Below are 20236 nucleotides of genomic sequence, written 5' to 3'. Positions count from 1 at the left end.
GATTACCTTTTTTTTTTTAAAAGCCTTATCTGCCGATTCCGATTTTGGCTGATACCATTTTTTTTTTTTTGTATGAAATATTGCTCAATATAGGGAGAAAGCTGCTGATTTGATGGAGACATAACTTGGTGGGCCAGTCCATCAGTCAAACCGTTCTTACGGGAGAGCAGAAGAGAACAGTGGTTCGTTTGAAGACCTTCCTTTACAGAGATAGATAAGATCGGCTTCACATGTAAGATTTGACCAATCACTGAATTTCCCAAAATTAAGAAAATTGGCACTGATAAATCGGCACCAATAAATCGGATCACCCTTTATGGATCAATCTGTTTATCTGCAAAATAAAAGTACACTTATGGTTTCAGTACCCTTCAAACAAAACCTGAACATTTTAGGAACATGTGTATTGAAGGGTCATTCACACTCCCACTGATCTTTTCATATCAGCTGAGTCCCCTCTAAGAAGGACTTTAAATACAGCAGAAGGTTAATTTGACTAATAAGAAAAACAAACGTGAAATTGCCAGCAATTCTCTTTTCAGCAGCTGCCCAAAGCTTGCAGATGAGGCTACAGAGGATTCTCTGGTGGCTCCCTCTGCAGACAACGCATTGCAGGGGTGGATTAGTGGAGGGCCATGAAATCTGAAACCGAAGTCACAGAGAAAGCCACAGGGTGGTTGTTGTGTGGGTTCCAACTGGGACGCAAGTCGAGGTCTGATCAACCCTGGCTGGGTCCACTGGATGATGTTGAGAGACCCGAAACATCCGCCGTCCCCAGGTTGCATGATGATGCAAGAGATATTACCAAATCTAACAAACCTAAGTTTTTTGCAGAATAGCTGCTTCTATTATAAAAATACCGTTTTACTAATTAGATTATTGAAGTCAATCGGTTACAGTTGATTATTTATGGGTTTCAAATAAGAAAATCTGTAGAAAGGAAAATGTCTTTAAATATTCCTTCCTACAGATTTTCAAGTGTCGTGTGCATTCACATAGGAGATGAGTATATTTGATGCTTGTTGACGCAAATCATTAATCATTAATATAGTTTAAAAAAACTTAAGTATTTCTATATTTCATAGTTGTTGGGGTTTTTTTTGCAATATTAACTTGCAAATAACAGTGAATATCCATAATTTAAATATTGCTAGATTAATTCTCTGAGCGTTATTTCAGTGTTTGGAACATATTTATATTGCCTCTGTGTTCATCTCACCTGCCACCTCCCAGGAAGAGCAGGCCGAGGGCCATGTGATGAGCCATGTGGAAGCCGTAGTTCATCTCGCCGCCGGTTCGCTTGTGGAAGAAGCGGCACAGCTGCAGGACCTTCAGGTTCCCAGAGCCTGCCATTACCATAGACATCGCCAGCAGGATCATCGACAGGCAGGTTTGTAGATTATAATAACCCATCTGCTGAGAGGGACCAGCATGCAAGTTAAGGCAAAACAAAGTAGAGAAAAATGCACAAGTACTTTCCATGACTGTGGCAAATTACTGAAAGGTGAAGAACATAAATAAACACGCACTGCACCCACAGCCGCAGTGCCAGCAAATGACATCATCTTCATGAAGGTCTTGGCAAACTCGTAGAGGCAGTCGAAGGCATCGGAATTGGCAGAGCCGGCGAAGCGTAAACCCAATGCCATGCACGCGCCAGCTGTGATGTAGTCTTGGGCTTGACTGGGAAAAACAAAACCTTTTAGAAATGCTATGCCAAAAAACAGAAGATTTTTTTATTAAAATATTTCAACCGATAAAAGAAATCAACAAGACACAAAAATAAAAGTGCTTGTACATGTAAAAGAATATTTGCAAAACCCTGGAAGTAGAGAAGTAAAATAAAAGCACTATTCAGGCTGATTTAACTGCTAAAACAACAATGACTTAACAGCAGCAAACAAACTTAAACTGATCATTTTGAGTTCTGTACTTACGCCATTGTGTCCATATTGATGTCTTCTGAGGGGTCAAAAGTCCCCCTCATGATCTAAAACAAACCAAATGATACATTGGAATTATTTAGTTTCAATAATTCAAAGGCAATGTCAATTGACATTGACTTTGAATTATTGAAATTAAATAATTATGCAAATGACGATAAAAATTAAAAGACATCATGGCATCATAATGAATGAAAAATGTACCCAAAACTTATATAAAGTTCTGCAATAAGAGGCGCAAGTCTTGAATCATGCCCGGTTTCTTTATGTTTATTTTAATGGTGGGTTGAGATAGAAACAAAGCTAACTAATATGAGTCTTTATATCTACTTAATCATGATGATCATCCCACCAAACAGACTGGGATGTAGTTGCACTAAAAATGTCTTAAAGTTTGAAATCTGAGTGAAAGGTTATCCCATGGTCTCCAGTAAATTTCGCCAAAACACCAAGATATCTTTTTTTCTTTTGGTGAAAAGATAATTATTGCAGTTTTTCCGCATTTAATTAGAGAATAACTGTCAACCATTCAGCATTTAACTGAATGTAAAATAGTGAAACTTTATTTGGAAGAAAGGAAACATACAACTGGATAATCTGCATAACAATGATAGGAGATGTCCTTTAAAAAAATGACAATATGGCACGTAAGAGGGAGCAGCCTGATCATAAACAATGGCCCCAAAACAAAACCCAGTGGAACGCCAAACTGAACAAGACAAGAATGAGATCTGTAAGTTGATGTAGTCAAGAAGATACATCCATCAGACAAGACGACTTCTGCAAAACAGAACCTGATATACCAGCCTAACACCTAGACCTGTTTAGCAGAGTCAAAGGGTCAAAAGCACCAAAAGCTGAAGTCAGCTCTAACCGAAGCAGCACAGAACATTTACTGTTGCACTCTGCATCAAAATATCATTTGAGATTCTAAGAAAAGCAGTTTCAGTTGAGTGGGATTTTACAAAACCCAGACTGAAAGCAGTGCAGAATACAGTACCAATACAAACTAGCGGTTAACTGCTTGATGACAAAACTCTCTAAAGGCAGAAAAGGCTGGGATGTCTCAAAGCAGAAAATAAAGCTTTGAGATGAGTCTTAAACTGCTGAAAAGAGAAGGATCCTAACTAAAATTTTTAAGGTCAAAGTAAAAAGAGAAAAATGTTCTGGAAGGAAAACATGCTGACACAGTAGCACTGACACATTCCAGCTGTTTTCTCTACTTTCACCTCATCAGGATGTCTAATTCTACCACAGACACTGCATTCTCTGGCTTTAGACTTTTGAATGTTAACATTCTGTAGAAATAATTATCCTTAATGTTTGCTCTGGAAAAAGCTTCGGAAAATACACTCAAAGCTAACCAGTATGATTTTAGGGATGCGTGTTATGGCAACTTCCTGTAAGCTCTACAAGAATACAACACCACAGGAACAATCTGTAATATGTGCATTTTCTCACCTGGGGTATATTACTCTTAACCCACTCTGTGTTTGGCAGGATTTCATCCCACATGATAATGCACCGTGCAAGAGTCTGTTGGAGAAGAGAAGCAAGTACATCAGATCTAGGAGAGGTGGGAAAAATATCATCCGACTCATGAGCGAAGAGCCAAATAGCTGCCGTCAAACTAACCCTCAGCAGCAGAAACTCTGGCTTAATGAAGTCCAGCAGAAACCAAGTATCTGGAGGTTTCAGCCAATCAGCAATCGACCTAAAGGAGAGAACCAGGATGAGAAAAGGGAGTGTTAATACCCTGCCTCAACACCTTCTCCGCTAACAGACAGGCAGACAAAGTTGGGCGAGCGTTGATGAAATTAGGAACCCCTTGACCAACTACACAGCTGGGAGGTGGAAGAGTTTTCTTCTGTCGTCAGGTTATGATGCACTGTGGTTCACATAACCTGTAGCTCGATTTAGCAGAGATTAAACACATTTAATAAAGTAGTTCTATATTATTTGCACAGATTTAATAATATGGTGTGCACAAATCTACAATCTGTGCACAAATGCCCACTTAGAATTTGTAATGCATCCTTTGCGCTAAGCTACACCGCCAATCCTCTCACCTCTTTTTCAACCGGATTCGTTTAAAACTTGCATGTATCCTTCAGATGATATCAAAGTCACAGAGCAGTGGAGAGAAAAAAAGACAAGGTGGCACAACAAGGAAGTAAGAAGATCTTCAGCAGACCTTCAGCTCTTTAAAACAGGGCAGCAGTGAGGAGATAAAGAAGCAGAAAACTGCTATACAAACTACATCTATAAAGCAGAACAATACATATACTGACAATGTGTCATTTCATTTATAGGGTTAGGTACTTTAAAAATAGAGTACAGAAACTCATTTTGTCACCTAACAACCGCAAACTTTAATATAGCTTGTGGAAAGTTATGTGAAAGAAGGGCTAGATAATAAAATAATGTCCCCAAGCTTTGAATGACTAATAGAGAACTGTTGATTATCAGAAAAACGCTGCAGGACAACTGCAAACCTTTGATCACATGGCTATCCACCTAGACCAGGGATGTCAAACTCCAGTCCTCAAGGGCCACTGTCCTGCAGTTTTTAGATGTGCCTCAGGTACAAAACACTGGAATTAAATGGCTTAATTACCTCCTCCTTGTGTAAATAAGTTCTCCAGAGCCTTAATGACCTAATTATTCTATTCAGGTGTGGTGCAGTAGAGGCACATGTAAAAGTTGCAGGGCAGTGGCCCTCCAGGACTGGAGTTTGACACCTGTGACCTAGAAAGAAAGGCTGGGGGAAGAAAGCATTAACCAGAGAAGGAGCCATGTGGCTCATGGTACCTCTGGAGGAGCTGCGGGGATTCACAGCTAAGGTAGGAGAATGTGTGTATGGGTTTGAATACAAAGTAATCCTGGATCAAAACCTCATGAAAACTCGTCTTACCTGTTGTTGGTCTTCAGGTAGATCATGGCGAGGGCCAGCGTGGCTCCTGGACACGTCACGTCTACATTTATTGTATCACCCTCCTGAGAATATAGTTATTCGAATGAATAATCTAATGACAGCAGTCTCTTTATAGCACTGTTTCCATGTTCTTTCTGAAACATTTTGGCATGTGAGGAAACCTCATTTTGGCGCTTGCCATTTTTGCGGCACTGCAATCTGCAATTTCCTTTTTGTATTCTATAACACCTATCAGTTCTGTGTTTGCTTCTACCTTGATCTGATAGCTGGGAGACTTGTGCCTTTCCCTGCTGGCCCCGGCCTGAGCTCTCCGATGGCCCCCGACCATGTACTGGTACAACTGTTCGGGAACGTTGAGGTCCGTCATTCCAATCAGGTTGCTGCCGTGCTGAAAAACGCAGAGGAAATGGAAACACAGAGAAAGAAGATATCAAATGATTAGGGGAATCGATAATAAAAAGAAAAATTAAAAGGGACTCAGACATTGAAGTATCTCAAAAACAGTAGAAAAAACAGCTTAATAGCAAACAAAAATTGGCAATGCTGAAGATGGTGAGTGTTTCTGAAAAAACTGCATTCCAAAAACTTGTAAAAGAAACATTTAAGCACAAAACTACAGAAACAATATTACTAAAATTGGGGCGTGCCGTGGTGGCGTAGGGGTTAGCGCGACCCACATTTGGAGGCCTCAAGTCCTCGACGCGGCTGTCGCGGGTTCGACTCCCGGACCCGGCGACGTTTACCGCATGTCTTCCCCTCTCTCCTTCCCCCTTTCCTGTCAGCCTACTTCATGAAAAGGGACTCTAGAGCCCACAAAAAGACCCCCTGGAGGGGTAAAAAAAAAGAAAAAAAAAAAAAATTACTAAAATTATGTATAAACCTGCAGTAAAACCAAGATTTGGCCTTGAAAAGCAAACAGTATTAACAGTTATATAAAGTCAAAGAAATCTAGATTTACAAATGTTTTCCTGTTGCCATTTGTTTCACAAACTTCGTGCTTTTATTTGGGTCACTCACCCCAAGACAAACCATGCCAAGTGCGAGTCCTGCTGCGAGTGAATAGGACTCCCTGTCAGTGCAGTACTCCATCTCTGGACCTGGAGGTCTGCCTATAAAAAAACACATGCAAGACTTTATTAGTTTAACTTCATTGTTGTATAAACACACAATGTCACGGCCACAGAAGCAATAAACAACACGGACAAGGTAAAAAAATCAAAGCTGAAGTTGAATAAATGAATGAACGATTAGAATTTTTGACAAAAACCAGTGCAGTTTTTGTAAGATGAATTCAACAGAACTTTATTTGCAGCAGTGACAGCTGTTCTAGTTTTGTTAGACTGTTCAGCTGACATTGACACTGTTAATTATCCTAATCGAAATAAAGCAAAGTTTAGAGCAGTACTTTGTAGGCTACAAAATTTGCGACAATAGTGCAAATTTCGCACAGAAATATAAGAAAATCTATCTAACATTTTTACGATGAATAAGTTAATAAAGCTGACAGGTTTTGAGTGTTACTGTGTTTAATCTAAAAAATGCATGTCCCAGTGAATCATTTGAACTTTTTTTCTTTTTTTGAGTATCATACAGACTAAATGTTACAAATTGAGTTCATAAACTTAACTTGGAAATTGTTTTAGGAATTAAAACAATAAAAGAGCTGCAATAACTTAATATTGAGGTTGCATGACAGAAAACAATTGAGAACCACTAGTTGGAGATTATCTCTTGGATTTTTTTTAGATTAGTTGACCTTTGAAATAAAAGTTTCTGTGTCTGTATAAACCACATCATGTCACACTCTGCTGTTTTGATCTGTGGGATGCCCCAAGGCTCGGTTTTGGGTCCACTTCTTTTTACTATATACTAAGCCCCTGTTACATCCATTTTGTGCAGGAATAAACGTGGGAGTTCCCCCAACAACTTCCTTGAAAAAACTGCATTTTCTAATTCCATTTTACACAAAATATAAAAAGGCTTTATTTTCAGTTTCCACAATTTTCCCACATGACTGTATTTGCCACAGGCTATGCATGTTTTGCATTCAAAACCAAAAGTATAAATTCTGGGACAATTATAAAGTTTTACATTTCCACAGAGGCAGTAAAGGTTTAAAATCTTTTTTTTTTGTTAACCATTCATCTTTTACAGAAGAAAACAACACAGACCAATCTCAGACAGCAGGACTTCAGCATTGTGTCTGTGTCCTGTTCCCTGGTACACCAGACCGATACCAATGACAGCAGCAACCTGCAGGACAGACAGTGACATTTAAAAATGATTTTAGTGCAGTTTTTGTGCTGGGTGGTAAATAGAAAAAAAAAAAAAAAAAGCCTTGTGGTATTTTTAGATTTTGATTTGGCCAAAAATAACATTCATGTCTACAATGCACGCACCTGAACATTGTGTGGCACGTCCAGCTCAGTGGAGGTGGGAGGGAGCAAGGCAGGAATGTGAATACTGAGCAGTCGGGTGATTGACATGTCCATGATGCCCAGTTTGGCAGAAGAAACGCCCAGCAGGAGTCCAATGCTGGTCATCTCATGTCCCTTTCAGAAACAGGGACAGACACAGAATGAAAAATATTTCAGTCTCACTGTTGACAGGTAATCACAAAAAATAACTACAGAGGCCTTTTTCCTTTACATTCTCACATGCAATACAGAAAACGTGTCATAAATCAGTTCGTTTCCAATTAATAATCGATTTTATATAAATGTAAGTACTCCATTCTTTTCGAGACTTTATGGTTGAAAATAAGAAATAAAAAGGTTTGCTATTATTTTGCGGCATACATTGCTACAGTGAGACTGGTTTACATAAAGCCACCAGCAAAAACCAAACTGGAAAGCAGGAGGCACTGGAGGTAGACAGTCAGAATGGAGACAGGACACAAAAAGAAAAAGTAGAATAAAGAAGGGACAGGAAGGAAAAATGGAAGTACGTAACAAAGGAAAGAAGGACAGGATATAGGACAATAAGGAAGCACAACAACGGAAGGAAGAACAGAAGAAAATTGACTCAAGGAATGAAAAGCGATAAGTACAAACAAAGGGGAAGGAAGAGAGGGAGTGGTAGCGTAAGAAGCCTGTGGTTATTAACTCTTTACAGAGTCCTGCTGAATGGTGCCATGTGTAACACAACAGCAAAAATGTTTGAACAACTATGGATTTGGATAATTTTCTACAGTGGATGTCCGGATAACAATGACAGCATGCATCAAGTTTATATTAAATGGTTTTGAATATGGTCAATTTTTGCTCTATGCCACAAATTAATATATACAGAAATAAAATTCTTACTTGTGTCCTTGCCTTATGTACTTCCCCGCTGTTTCGTTTTTACACTGATACTAATGAAATTACTTCTGGTTCATCTTTTTTAAGTGCATTTTGTAAGGTAAGGTGCTTTACCTAAATTCTATTATGGTTTATGTGGACAACATTTATCAGAATGCTTTAAAAATGAGATAATTTATTCACCTAGTATTTCTGAAATCTTTAAAGCATCTCATTGTTACCAATAAAGTTTGAGTGTGTAAAATGTACACCTATTTATTTGGCTGCATTGCTGACTCAATGTATGTCAAAAAGCAGCTGAAGCCTGGGGATTAACGATCTGCTTGGCCGTGAGCACGATTCGAAATTCTCTTTAAAACCACAGCCATGCACAATTCTGACTAACTGTTCGTTTGCATAGCGGTGTAATTTCTCTTCAACAGCGAAAGTTGAAACCAGAAGAAAACCACCACCGACGAAAACGCTTCACTGTCAACCATGTTCACAACTTTCATTCACACTGCTGGGTTGAGCTGTTAATACTCGTCTTTGTGAATAAATAAAAGGATACTATGAGCACTTCCTGGACTGGGTTTACACGCTTTTCAATTTCAAATTTATTATAAAATAGGATTACTTTATTTCCATTAATCAATACTTTAGGCGTTCACCAATGATATTATATTTTCACTCAATCAGTAAAATAACCTTTATGAAAAAGAAAAGAAAAAAATTTGATTGCTTCCAATTTAAATTTCACTTCAAAACCAGAATGAACATTGCAGCTTGCAATTAGAGCTACCTGTAAGTTGCATGTGCATTCTTTGAGTGGACCTTCTTACACTGCATATTTACATAAATGAGTCACAGGGGATGTACATTGACAACTACAACTTAATTTCACAATCTGAATCAACATGAAAACGAATCTTAACTGCTGAATGGTTGCAGTGGTTCCTGTTTGTCTTTATTCATTTCTCTGTGGTGACTTTATTATTTAGGTAAAAGAAAGAACAAGAAAAAATAAGTTTTGGCATGCAGCATCCTGTTTTTCTCCATTGAAAGTGGGAAAGCATCGTCTTATTTCTAAATTTCTCAGAAGCCAGAGTTTCGCTTTGACTAGCCGTCGGGCTTTGATGCAAGTTTACAGTTCTCGTTTACGCTCATCTCAAGAGAGGTGAGCATGTTGTTGTGTGTGAGAGCAAGCAAATCAAAGCAAAGGGGAGCATCGTCTCTGTGTACTAAATTCCACGTAAGTTTACTGTGTTCTGTAAATTACTGGCGCAGCGGTCGTTTAGAGCAACCGCTAAGTTAAATCGAGGATATTCATGAGCATCAATCTGCATATTTCAATCAGGGATTGTTGGTGGGACGTACGCTACAAAATGAACAAAAAAAAACAAAAAACTGTTGAACTCTGTTTGTGCAAACCTTGGTGAGGTAGTCATGTATGTTGAGCGTAGCCAGCTTGGTGAGGTGTCCGTTGAGGCCGAGGGCCATTAGAAAGCCTGCGTACTCGTTAGCCAGCTCAGGGCTCTTTGGCTTGTTGTATGCGATCCATGCCGAGTCCACCTTAAGACAAGAAACAAACATATTCAGACTTGTTTGTAGAAGAAAAAGGTTTTTCTTTATTGACGAGTAGAAAAACTCGTCAATAAGTTTTTCTACTCATTGACGAGTAGCAAAAGACCAAATCTAAACCCGATTCCCTAGCGATACCCAAACGCGCCTGCCTTTCCCAGGATACTTAATAGAGCTGTTAGTTCTATTAATTAAAGTCTATTAGTTAAAATATTCAGCCGAGAACCAGGAGGCTCCTTCAAGAATGCATCTTTAAAAAATAAAGGAGAGAAACTATTTTTGAGTGTTACATTTCTTATTTAGAAGTTAACATTTTATTCAACACAATAATGGGTGCGCAATAAACTACACATAAGAAGTTGTAACATAATCATACTGAATTATTGCAGTAGCTATTATTCAATTCAGCTTATTTATGCTCTATTTGATTTGTATCATGTGGGAGATTAGATCTTGAAAAAATGTTACTAGTAATGCAAGTTGATGCATTTCTACATTTTCTGCATTTAAACACTAAAAGAAAAATGTTTGACAAGAAAGGAACATGCAAAAGAAGCAAGAGAAACAAATAGTTTATACCTGCAACTTCTACTAGGTTTTATGTGCAGCCATATTGCGGCTGCCTAAAGAAAGACTTTCCAAATATGGTAGTAAAGCAAAAGATTTGGAAGCAGTTCTTACTAAACTTTTAAAAAATACATGTTCACATGAAAGCAGACATAAGGCTTGAAGCTTTGAGCTAACCTGTGAAGCGGGGGCTATTTTAAGTCCTGCTGCAACTCCATTATGGAAACTGGGCCAATTGGTCATGTTGGGAGGAACATCAATGTTCCCACTGTTGAGATCTACCATAGCGTTCCTGGGAGGAGCACGGCCTGGAGCAGAGAAACATAAAGCAGACAGCATTGCAAAATAAAAGTTAATGATATTGTACTCAATTAAATCAACCTGTTCTTTTTTTTTCTTCCTATTTGTAAGTTTTCTTGTTAAGAGAATTCCAGACATAAAAATAAATAAATAAATAAATAAAATCTTGAAAGCAGTAAACACTGAGGTAAAAACATTAATGCAATCGTAACAATAACCTGTAAGGTTGAGTTTTGGTACAGGCAACGGTTCAGTTGGTACAGGATGGTAGGAAAAGAGCGTGAAGAGGCCTCTGCCAACCGGAAGAGCCATCGTCCTCTGGCACAACTGCAGAAGTCTAAAGCAGACAAAATAGTAAGGCAAAAAGATTCCAAGAAATTAAAAATGTCACACACACACAAAAACCAAATCACAAAATAAAACAGATCAAATGTCAAACATCTTTAGGCGTGTAGTACATACAAAACAAGAACCAAAACATACAGGATGTTTCTCATTCCTTTAAAAGCTGCTGCATGCTCGATATTTTCTTCCAATTAAGCATCTGTTTTAGATCATACATTATTATATCAACACATACAAATTGTGCTTACTTGTTTTCTTTCTCCTCTATATACTCGTGGTCTGAAACTTCAGGTTGCTGAACAACACTAACCCGGACCGGCCTTGAGCTCTGGAGGAGCCTTCTGACTTCCTGGATCCTTAAATCTTGACTCCAGATCAGTCCTGTAACCTGAGGGAGAAAAATGAAAAGACAAAAGATTTCATCTTAACCCTCCAGCTCTTTAAAATAGCAATAGTGACCATAGCAGTTGACAACTATAAACAGCAGGTTACAGCAGCGCTGCACCGAAGATACAGAATTCCCATGGTCAGTGTCCAGAAAACTGAAAGTGTGGCAGAATCAGTCTGAATTATCGAAGATAATCTCTAGACAAACTAGAAGAAGCGAAAATATTTCAGTCAGAAAAAAAACGACACACAAACCAGTTACCTCATGAATTATGTCCAACATGCCATCTTCCTCCTCGTCTGCTTCTGAGGATGCAGGAGGGACCAAGGAGAATCCTGATCCTACAGACTGAAAACACTTGGAAGTGAAAATCTTTCTGAAGAGACAGATGAAGCTGTGAGCACTGGCCTTTCAGGAGATGAAGGCGGCCACTGCCTCTGGTATTAGTATATCTGCATCCAACTATACCAAATGTTTTCATAGGTCTGGTTAATAGAAAGGTTTTACACTTCATGGCCAATTTTGTTGTGTTCAGATTTTTCATCTTGCATTGTTAACTGTTGAGTTTGCAGCAAAGTGACAAGTTGTGGTTTACAATCTTTCCAGATAACTTAAAATCCACATAACTTAAAATCAAAGCAATATCCTTGCTTTGCCTGGTTGGCATGCTTTTGGTAGTTTTAAGGGCTTTAAACATGTAGATTTAAAGAGAATGCAGTTATCGATAATATCGTAACCCAATGGCAGAATAAGAGTAAAATTGAATTCTACTATAGATGGCTACATCCTGATTTCAGGAATCTCTACTTACAGCTTTGCTTTTTGCCAGGGTCATCTTGTGAGCTTGCTTGGTCAGGTCCTGTCGGCCAATCAGCAGACAGACTTCCTCTGGCCAATCAGAGGACGGCTGCTCACGACATTGGTAAATTGCCTCTCTGATGGGCAAAGCCACCCCGAACGGGACCGACTCCAAATCCTTCAGGGTGAAGCCTGCAGCGGTGGAAAGGCAGGGGTGAATAATTTTGGTTATTTAGAGTTTAAAAGCAACCATAAAGACAGATTATGCATTTTTAAACATGGACCAAGTGCTGTTAAAATGATGTTAATGAGTAGAAAACAGAAGTTTTAGTAACTGGTCCAGACCCACAGGGAGAGAAAAACCTACACCCAACTTTTAACATGGACAACGAGTCCTTCAGAGGCAGTAAAAACCCCCGTTTGATTAAAGAATACATTTTATAAACTATAACCTCAGTAACCACCTTAGAGGGAACTGAACTGGAGAAGTTTAACTTCTATAAATTTCCAAGAACCTTAAATGATTCCCTCTTTTAAAACACATGTTGAGAGTCTTGTGAAAAAGCTGCAACAGAAACTCGGTTTTTAAGTTTGAAAATAAAGATATGCAGCCACCTTTTTATTGGTGCTGGACAGCGGGAATGTTTGAGTGAATGTGTCTTCTCAACGTCTCCATATGGTGGATTTTCCATACGCTTCACTGAGGTTCATGACAGAGCGCTCTCTTTTTTACTCCTCTGCCAGCTTGTATTTGTTATCTGACAGCCATATAAAGTACAGAAAGTTGATGTTTTCGATCTCAGGATTAGTTGTTGCTTTTGGTTCAGGATAATAACAATGAAACTGAGGCTGTTTTCCCATTCCCCTTCTTTAAAAAGTAATGAGTAGCAGAGCAACTGGAACAGAACTAATTTTACTGAGTGTGTTCAAATCCAAATTATGAGAACTCATATTTTGGATTTGAACCCTATCCCTAACTCCCTTCCATATACTTGTTTTTAGTATTTTTTTTAATTGAATCTCAAATGTATAAAACCTGGTATGATAAATGTGAGATTAAGCTAAATGTGTATGTTTTCTTTTTCATTACTAGCTATTGTTTACCTTAAATTTTTATTTTATCAAAAATATTTTACTATTTATCAGATAGTTTATTGTTTTTTTTTTATATAATTATCATATCTTCATAAGTTTTTATTTGTACTTTTCCCACAATTCCTCCTCTATAGTTCTTATTTTAGAGTTTCATGTGCAATTGCCTGTATTTAACCTTTGTATTACACGCTTGTAAGAAAAGGTCTCTACCAATAAAGTTTGATTGGCTACATACCCCACAATTGTTCACTTATCTAAATAACATATCTGATTTGGCTGTGAAAGTCAATTTGCTGACTTTAGCTTCATTGCAAGTGTCAAAACATCCATTGTTGTGAGGCAGTGTTGTGTTCAATGGGAGGAAAATGATACGCTGCTCGTACCCTGTGAGGTGAGCCACACCACCAGCTGCTCAGCTAGACTCTCACTGGAAAACCTGACCTTCACACTGCTCTGCCTGGAAAAACAAAACACAGAAGTACTTTGTGAGAAAAATTACCAATGATTTCAATCATGATTTGATGACAGAGTTTTTAAACACAAAAAAATGTCTGAAGATTGTTGTTCAAATTCTTTGAATTTACAAAATTTTCTTTCAGCTTTTTTTACCTTCTGGAGTTTGGCTCGCTAACACGGGACCTCTGGCCTAGAATGATAAAGACACGGACATTAAATACAGCAAACAGTAACAAAATGCAAGCAATATCTCAACTTCCATAAATTAAGCCTTATTTATGAGTTAGGATTATAATAACATAAGGTATTCTAAAGTTTTCCTGAAATTCTTTAAATCTGCTACTAAAATTTGGCATGAAGCACACTTAGATTAAGAGTGAAAGTGCCAGTATTATGTATTGTCCATGCACATAGTAAGGAGCTCTCTTAACTTCAGTTATTATGAAAATGCCATATATCAAATATGATTTAAAAAGAAATGTTATTTCTAATTAAACTCCTGCTTTTTCTGAAACTCAGCCTTGTTGTCATCACAACATCACGCCCCCATTAACCATTTAACAACGTTTTTACCAGCATTGAACTGAGAAGTAGTTTATATAATGAGTTCAGCAAGTGTTTGCTAATTGCTGCTGGCTAGTCTGAAGGAGCTGAGTGAGGGAGTCACCGGGAGGGCTTCTCTGTGAGGCAGATGCTCAGAGGTGGAGCTGTGTCTCAAAGGACACCCAGGTGTTTCCCCAGGTGAATGGTTGCCATGGCAGATAACAGGATTTCTCAAACATTCATGAAAGAATCAAGGCAACACTCCAGGTATGTTTTTGACGAGGGAATAACACTATAACATAATGTAAGGCTAAAACAAAAAGTAGATTTTACATAATACTGTCCCTTTAAATACAGGATGAGTAAATCATGTTTTTCTTTTGTAACAAGGAATCTGTTCCACGCAAAAATGAAGTCTTAATGCTGGAAGGAGAAAAACTAAAGTTTTCTCATCACTCACAGGCTCAAGGCTAAATTCTGTGACAGAAGAAAAATGGCGGATCAAATAACTGCCACCAAGGAGCTCTAGTGGGCTTTAACATGAGGGGACAACAAAGAAGGACGAAAAGCAGGAGACTGTGTCATAATCTGACTCTGAAGCAGAGCACAGTGGGTCTGACGGTTAATATGGGTGACTTGTCGATAAATGATTACACCAAGAAAAACAAGCTATCCAAGTGTTGTTTCAGGCTATTTAAAAAGTACACAGAACTTTAAGTTTCAGGGATATTTCTTCAGAAAATTCATCATGACCAGAAGATTTGTGCATTTTTGTTGGTTTCTAATGTGTTATATAAATTATGCCCTAAACTTTTTCCCCTAAAGTGTGAAAGAGAAAATAACAACTCAGCTAGAATAATGCAGCCGAAGAGGACAGAGTCTCTGGTAACTAAACCTTTGACGCTGTGACAGCTTCAAACAGACAAATTATTTTATTAAATGTTTTATAAAAGGTTTAGTGAGGAATTTCCTTTGTCAGGAAAACAAGTAAGAGCTTCTCCCATTGAAGTGGTCCCTGTGCCGCAACATCCTGTACTAAACTGGTTCTATATAAAGAAATACAAACAGCCAAAAGTCACCTTGGTCCCTTAAAACTTCCACTCTGCTGCTTCCTGAGTTTATATACAGGATCATAGCACTTTTAATTTTATTCTTATGAGTAGTCATCTTAAAATGACCCATTTAATTAATACATAATGCTTTAAAAAAGCAGATCTGTATTTATAAAACACCACTGCACACAGGTGTGACACTTACAATTTCAAGCAGGATTAAAAAACACAGGCTTGTAACAATGGTAGAGCAAGTAACAGACTGTATTTATGAATTAAACAAAAGCAAAAGTTGTGCAGAAAAAATAATGAAAATGGTGTGCTGAGCTACATTTACTACATAATGGTAGATGCAAAAACAAACAGGAAGATTAATTTCTTTCCAAGACCTATACAGGGTTCCTTCACATGTTACACTTCAAAATGCTACACTTTTCCACATTCAAATTTAAACATTGCTCCAGCAATGATCTTAAGACATTCTTAAAGTTTTTGTACCAAACATTAACCTGGTTGGGTTTAATTACTTGTTTGTTCCTCAAATCTGGATACTGGATGCTCAGCAGAGTGGTAGACGGTCATTTTGCTGTCGTTTCAGGATTTGGACTAATTCAGATCAGCTGAATTTATTCATTCTTTTACTCTGAGCTTTTGCACGGACTTCATTATTCTACCGCAAAGAAATATTTTGTTAAGAGATCATCATAGATCCTGTTTAAAATCTTGTTGCAGGAATCTGGACCTTTGTATGTTTCTGAATTAGTGTGTGTTTATCTTTAGGTTCTCTGTCAGCAAGTTAAAAATCTAAAGTATCAATAATTTGGTCAAAAACTCAAGCTGCATTATGATAAACTAACCAATGTTAAAATAAACGTAAGAATTTTAATGGAAAAAAGGCCTGGCTGTTCTTTTATCCACATCAATCCTGACATGAAAAAATATAAAACTAAATTGTAAACTTTTTATGACAGCATAGGAAACCGAACTGCAACACATTGAAACTCATTTGCATAAATTTTGTTTCATTCATGCATCAAAACTTCTGTTCCTTTGTCTAAGCTCAAAACAAAAGTAATGAGAAAAACCAAATCACTCCGGCCCCTTTTTCTTTCCTTTCTTTCTTCTTCCCTTTTTGGGCCAGACAGTTACCGGTCTCGGCTATTTTAACCACTGGCTGGCTGATTGGTGCACTGCTGCTTTGGTCCAAAACCCCAACATCTGGTACAAAAATAAACAACAGTGAAACATACCTGCTGAGAGCTTCAAGAGGTACTTCCATACATTTGTCGACGTAGCATTATCATCTCCAATGATGTACAGAGCATAACTCTGTCAAAAAAAAAGAAAAAGAGATCCAAAAGAAGTTATTATTACGTAAAAGGCAATAACTTAAGTGAAAGAAACTTCAAGGACATTGTTGATATTACAATAAGAAAAGCATTTAGCTAGTTTAGTCAGTTCTTTTCAACATGACTGAACATGTTTACAAAATGTCAATATTCAGCTTTGAGAGGAAACATAATAAAATATGTTTTTGTGTGTTATTTTAGAAATTTTGGAATAAATTAAAACAAATGTAGGATACTCTGACAGAATGTTTCCACTTTGCGTATGTATCGGAGTTACATTATTTAGCTATATTTTTCAAGCTGAAACACCAGAAAAATTTAAAATTTGAACTATTTATTCAACTTTTAAACTAAACGATGAAAGGCCCCCTTACTGAACTAAAAAAAAAAAAAAAGGTGAACAGGCCATCATCCTAACCAGTTATAATAACAAGAACAAGCATCAAAATTGCATGGTTATGTAAACATGCAGCATTTATTTTTGTTTTTATTAAGAACATCTGTAAGAGATCAATATGGCTACCACAGCGTCATAATGTTAAGCATTAATCAAAAACATTTGACCTAAACATTTTACATATATACAGTACAGACCAAAAGTTTGGACACAACTGTGTGTCCTAACTTTTGGTCTGTACTCAGTTCAGACCAAAAGTTTGGACACACCTTCTCATTGAATTCAATGAGAAAGTGTGTCCAAACTTTTGGTCTGTACTGTATATATACAGTACAGACTGTATATATACAGTACAGACCAAAAGTGTATATATATATATATATATATACAGTATATATATATATATAAATATAAATAAATAAGGAACAATGACTTAAAAACATTCAAAAACAGAAAGTGTGGTTATACCAGAACCAGCAGCTTGGTCCTCTGACAGATGCCAGGCAGGTAAGGAAATGGAGGGCTTGCCTCCCCTCTCAAGCAGCTACTGAGCCAGTTGAATACACATGGCGGATCAGAGCTGAGGAAGGACGGCCGGTGCATCTGACCAATCACAGCTGAGAACAAAGAGTGGACCAGTCAAAGGTCAAGGCAATGGGGAAGAGGAAAAAAGTTCAGCCATTGCTGGTAAACAACAATTACCAGAGAAGCAATGAAATTTAAACTTTAATTGGATACACAGGCTATGGAAATAATATGTTTATACTGGTATTACCTGGACAAATGCAAAGAGCTCTCTAAGCTTTTATGAGCATCAAAGCCTTTTTTTTTTTTTGCTTTACAATTACATGTCTTGTGCATTTCCTGCCTGAATATCACATTAACCCATTTAGTCTCTTACCCTGGTCTATGATGCAGCTCTCCGTAAAGCAGCTAATTAATGAAGGGTAGTCTCTCCAGTACAGATCAACATATTCCTCCAGCTGCAGGTCTCTGCAAACAAACGATGAATCACATAAATAGAGTGCCAAAAAGTATTTGCCCCCTTGTAGATTAGTTTCCTTTCTGCCATCTAGCATTTGTGATATCTGCCATTCAGTCGCTTTTTCCTTTTTATGCTCAGCGTTAGTATCTTAGATAACGTTCTGGATTTCTTCTTTTTTTTTTTTTTTTGGCAAACCCCTATATGCATTGTTGACCACTGTTTGCAGTTTTGTCCATTTTTAGATAATTCTGCTTACAATGTCAGCCGGGTGAAAACCAGACCTGGACTCTCAGCTACTGAGAAACAAATATTTACTTCCTCCGCTGACATTACTAAAAACTACAGGCAGACTACAATTTTATAATACCGCAGGAAATCGACATCGTCGTTCGCAACTTTTCCTTCTGTTCACTGATTGCCCTGGTCGAAATTCAACTTGAGAAATCAAAGTCAATGGGATAGAGCAGTGAAGAGAGATGAGAATCAAGTGGAATTGTGTAGGAAAGCAATGGTTGACTGGAAACCCAAAGCCTTAAAAATGTCTTTGTAACCTTTTGCAGACCAAAACTATGACTTTGTTTCTCAGCTGATCTTAACTTTCTTTAGGCTCGATGTGTCGCTTTCAGACATTTTAGCCTACTTCATGTTGTCAGACAAATTTTAGGTCAGGTGTGGGTAGAAAAACTGAACCATATTTGTGTAGTGCTAGGTTAGTTTGAATAGCTTGTTTCCCCTAAAATTACATTTTTGTATTTACTCAAATTACATTTGTTTAATGATCTGAAACATTAAATGAGCAAAAACAAAGAGTAAAAGCAGGGCAGCTTGGATTCTGTCATTTCCCTTTGATTAAAGCAAAGGACCATTTCCATTATTAATAATTCATAGCTTAGAAGTTCATGTCTACCTTGCAGTAGTTTTTTTACTAGTGTCTGCTGCTGCACAGCGAGGCAATAAACTGAAAAGTCATTAGAGCTATTCTAGAAATATCCCGACATTCTCAAATAGCTTCTGTGACATTTAACTTGTTTAGGGCTGCAACTGCCGCAAGATGGAGCAAAAGTAATTAAGAAACATGAACCACTGCTATTGACCTGCAAACCAAGAGCTGAATGGCAGTCAGTCTTTTTTCTGATTTTTTTTTTTTAAAGGAACATTTAAAAATATCTTCTTTACACCCTATATTTAAATAGGTAAAGCCCTAATTAAACTGAAAAAAATAAATAAATTAAAAAAATAAGCATATAGATTCTTCAACTTAAGTAGGAGGAAATTGTCCTCCTTATCCCTCCATCCCAGATTCAACAGCACACTTCAATCTAAAGTGAAAACCTTCTCTACCCTTTATTGCCTTGTTACTTTTTACCAGAAGTTATTCGTTTTACTCATCTTCCAGTCTAGTATAAATAATCTCACTAAAACAACCATAAATTTTGTTGTATTTACTATTTATAAACTCATAAAATAAAAATATTAAGCATGATCTAATATCATGATATTATATGTCTTTTGTTTGTTCTATTGTGTGGACTAACTTTGAGTTCAAACAAACTAATAGCTGGTTAATTAGGAAGGCTACCTACACCTGTATTCAGAGACCCAAACTCACTCCCAGTGAAGAAAAGAATGACAATCATTTCAATATTCTGACCATAAGAACTTGAAAAGTGCAACTAAATTTTGCAGGTGTATAGCATTTTTAATTGGTCTGCATTTAAAATAAAATAAAAACATTATAGATAGTTGTATTACCGGCATAAAAAAAATATGTTAGATGGTTTTATTAACAGTAATAATAGTTATTACTTTTGTGTTTTGAACAAAAGCAATCAGGTGACACAGTTCTTGCATTTTTTGAGTTGCCACCATGAAACTGGGGGCATTTTCACTCAAAGGTTATTATAGCAGAACAATCTGCCCCCCTCCCAAACTTACCACTAATGGATATTTAGACAATTTGGGCCAAATGCATGATTCACAACATGATTCTGAATATAGTAGTTTCAAAATAAAACTAGAAGCCCAACGAGTAAATTTGCCCTGTGGCTGCATCTGTGAAAAGTTCATCTGAATACTGAAACTTCCTTCCTTGACTGGCAGAATTTGTGTCAAGAAGACAATCTGTATGACAGAATCTATCTTTGGACTCAAAGTGTTTACAAACCAATAAAAACATTTCTCTTTTACAATAGCCCGTCTCCTCATTAATTTATCATACTGC

General features: G+C 37.3%; 1 protein-coding gene across 6 annotated transcripts in view; it reads right to left on the bottom strand.

Moving 5' to 3' along the window:
- Positions 1-20236, bottom strand: part of anapc1 (anaphase promoting complex subunit 1) — a 54156-nt gene that overhangs the window by 17465 nt on the left and 16455 nt on the right. For 2 of the 6 annotated variants that reach the window (XM_032553654.1, XM_032553652.1), the window contains exons 23-43: positions 17932-18023; positions 17499-17647; positions 16535-16613; positions 13843-13879; positions 13617-13690; positions 12152-12330; positions 11602-11688; positions 11201-11340; positions 10826-10944; positions 10485-10615; positions 9591-9731; positions 7278-7430; positions 7050-7131; positions 5896-5987; positions 5132-5266; positions 4858-4940; positions 3579-3657; positions 3405-3479; positions 1938-1990; positions 1539-1683; positions 1220-1413 (exon numbers count right to left, since the gene is read on the bottom strand). In XM_032553654.1, the coding sequence (XP_032409545.1) occupies positions 1220-1413; positions 1539-1683; positions 1938-1990; positions 3405-3479; positions 3579-3657; positions 4858-4940; positions 5132-5266; positions 5896-5987; positions 7050-7131; positions 7278-7430; positions 9591-9731; positions 10485-10615; positions 10826-10944; positions 11201-11340; positions 11602-11688; positions 12152-12330; positions 13617-13690; positions 13843-13879; positions 16535-16613; positions 17499-17647; positions 17932-18023 (2319 nt within the window). Of the gene's footprint in view, positions 1-1219; positions 1417-1529; positions 1684-1937; positions 1991-3404; positions 3480-3578; positions 3658-4857; positions 4941-5131; positions 5267-5895; positions 5988-7049; positions 7132-7277; positions 7431-9590; positions 9732-10484; positions 10616-10825; positions 10945-11200; positions 11341-11601; positions 11689-12151; positions 12331-13616; positions 13691-13842; positions 13880-16534; positions 16614-17498; positions 17648-17931; positions 18024-20236 lie in introns of all 6 variants that reach the window. The other 4 variants (XM_032553649.1, XM_032553651.1, XM_032553650.1 and 1 more) reach the window with 2 other exon arrangements.

This window comes from Xiphophorus hellerii, chromosome 22 (assembly GCF_003331165.1).
Source record: "Xiphophorus hellerii strain 12219 chromosome 22, Xiphophorus_hellerii-4.1, whole genome shotgun sequence".
Taxonomy (NCBI): Eukaryota; Metazoa; Chordata; class Actinopteri; order Cyprinodontiformes; family Poeciliidae; genus Xiphophorus; species Xiphophorus hellerii.
Note: the sequence above shows the minus strand (reverse complement) of the source record. Positions and strands in the feature narration are given on the sequence as shown.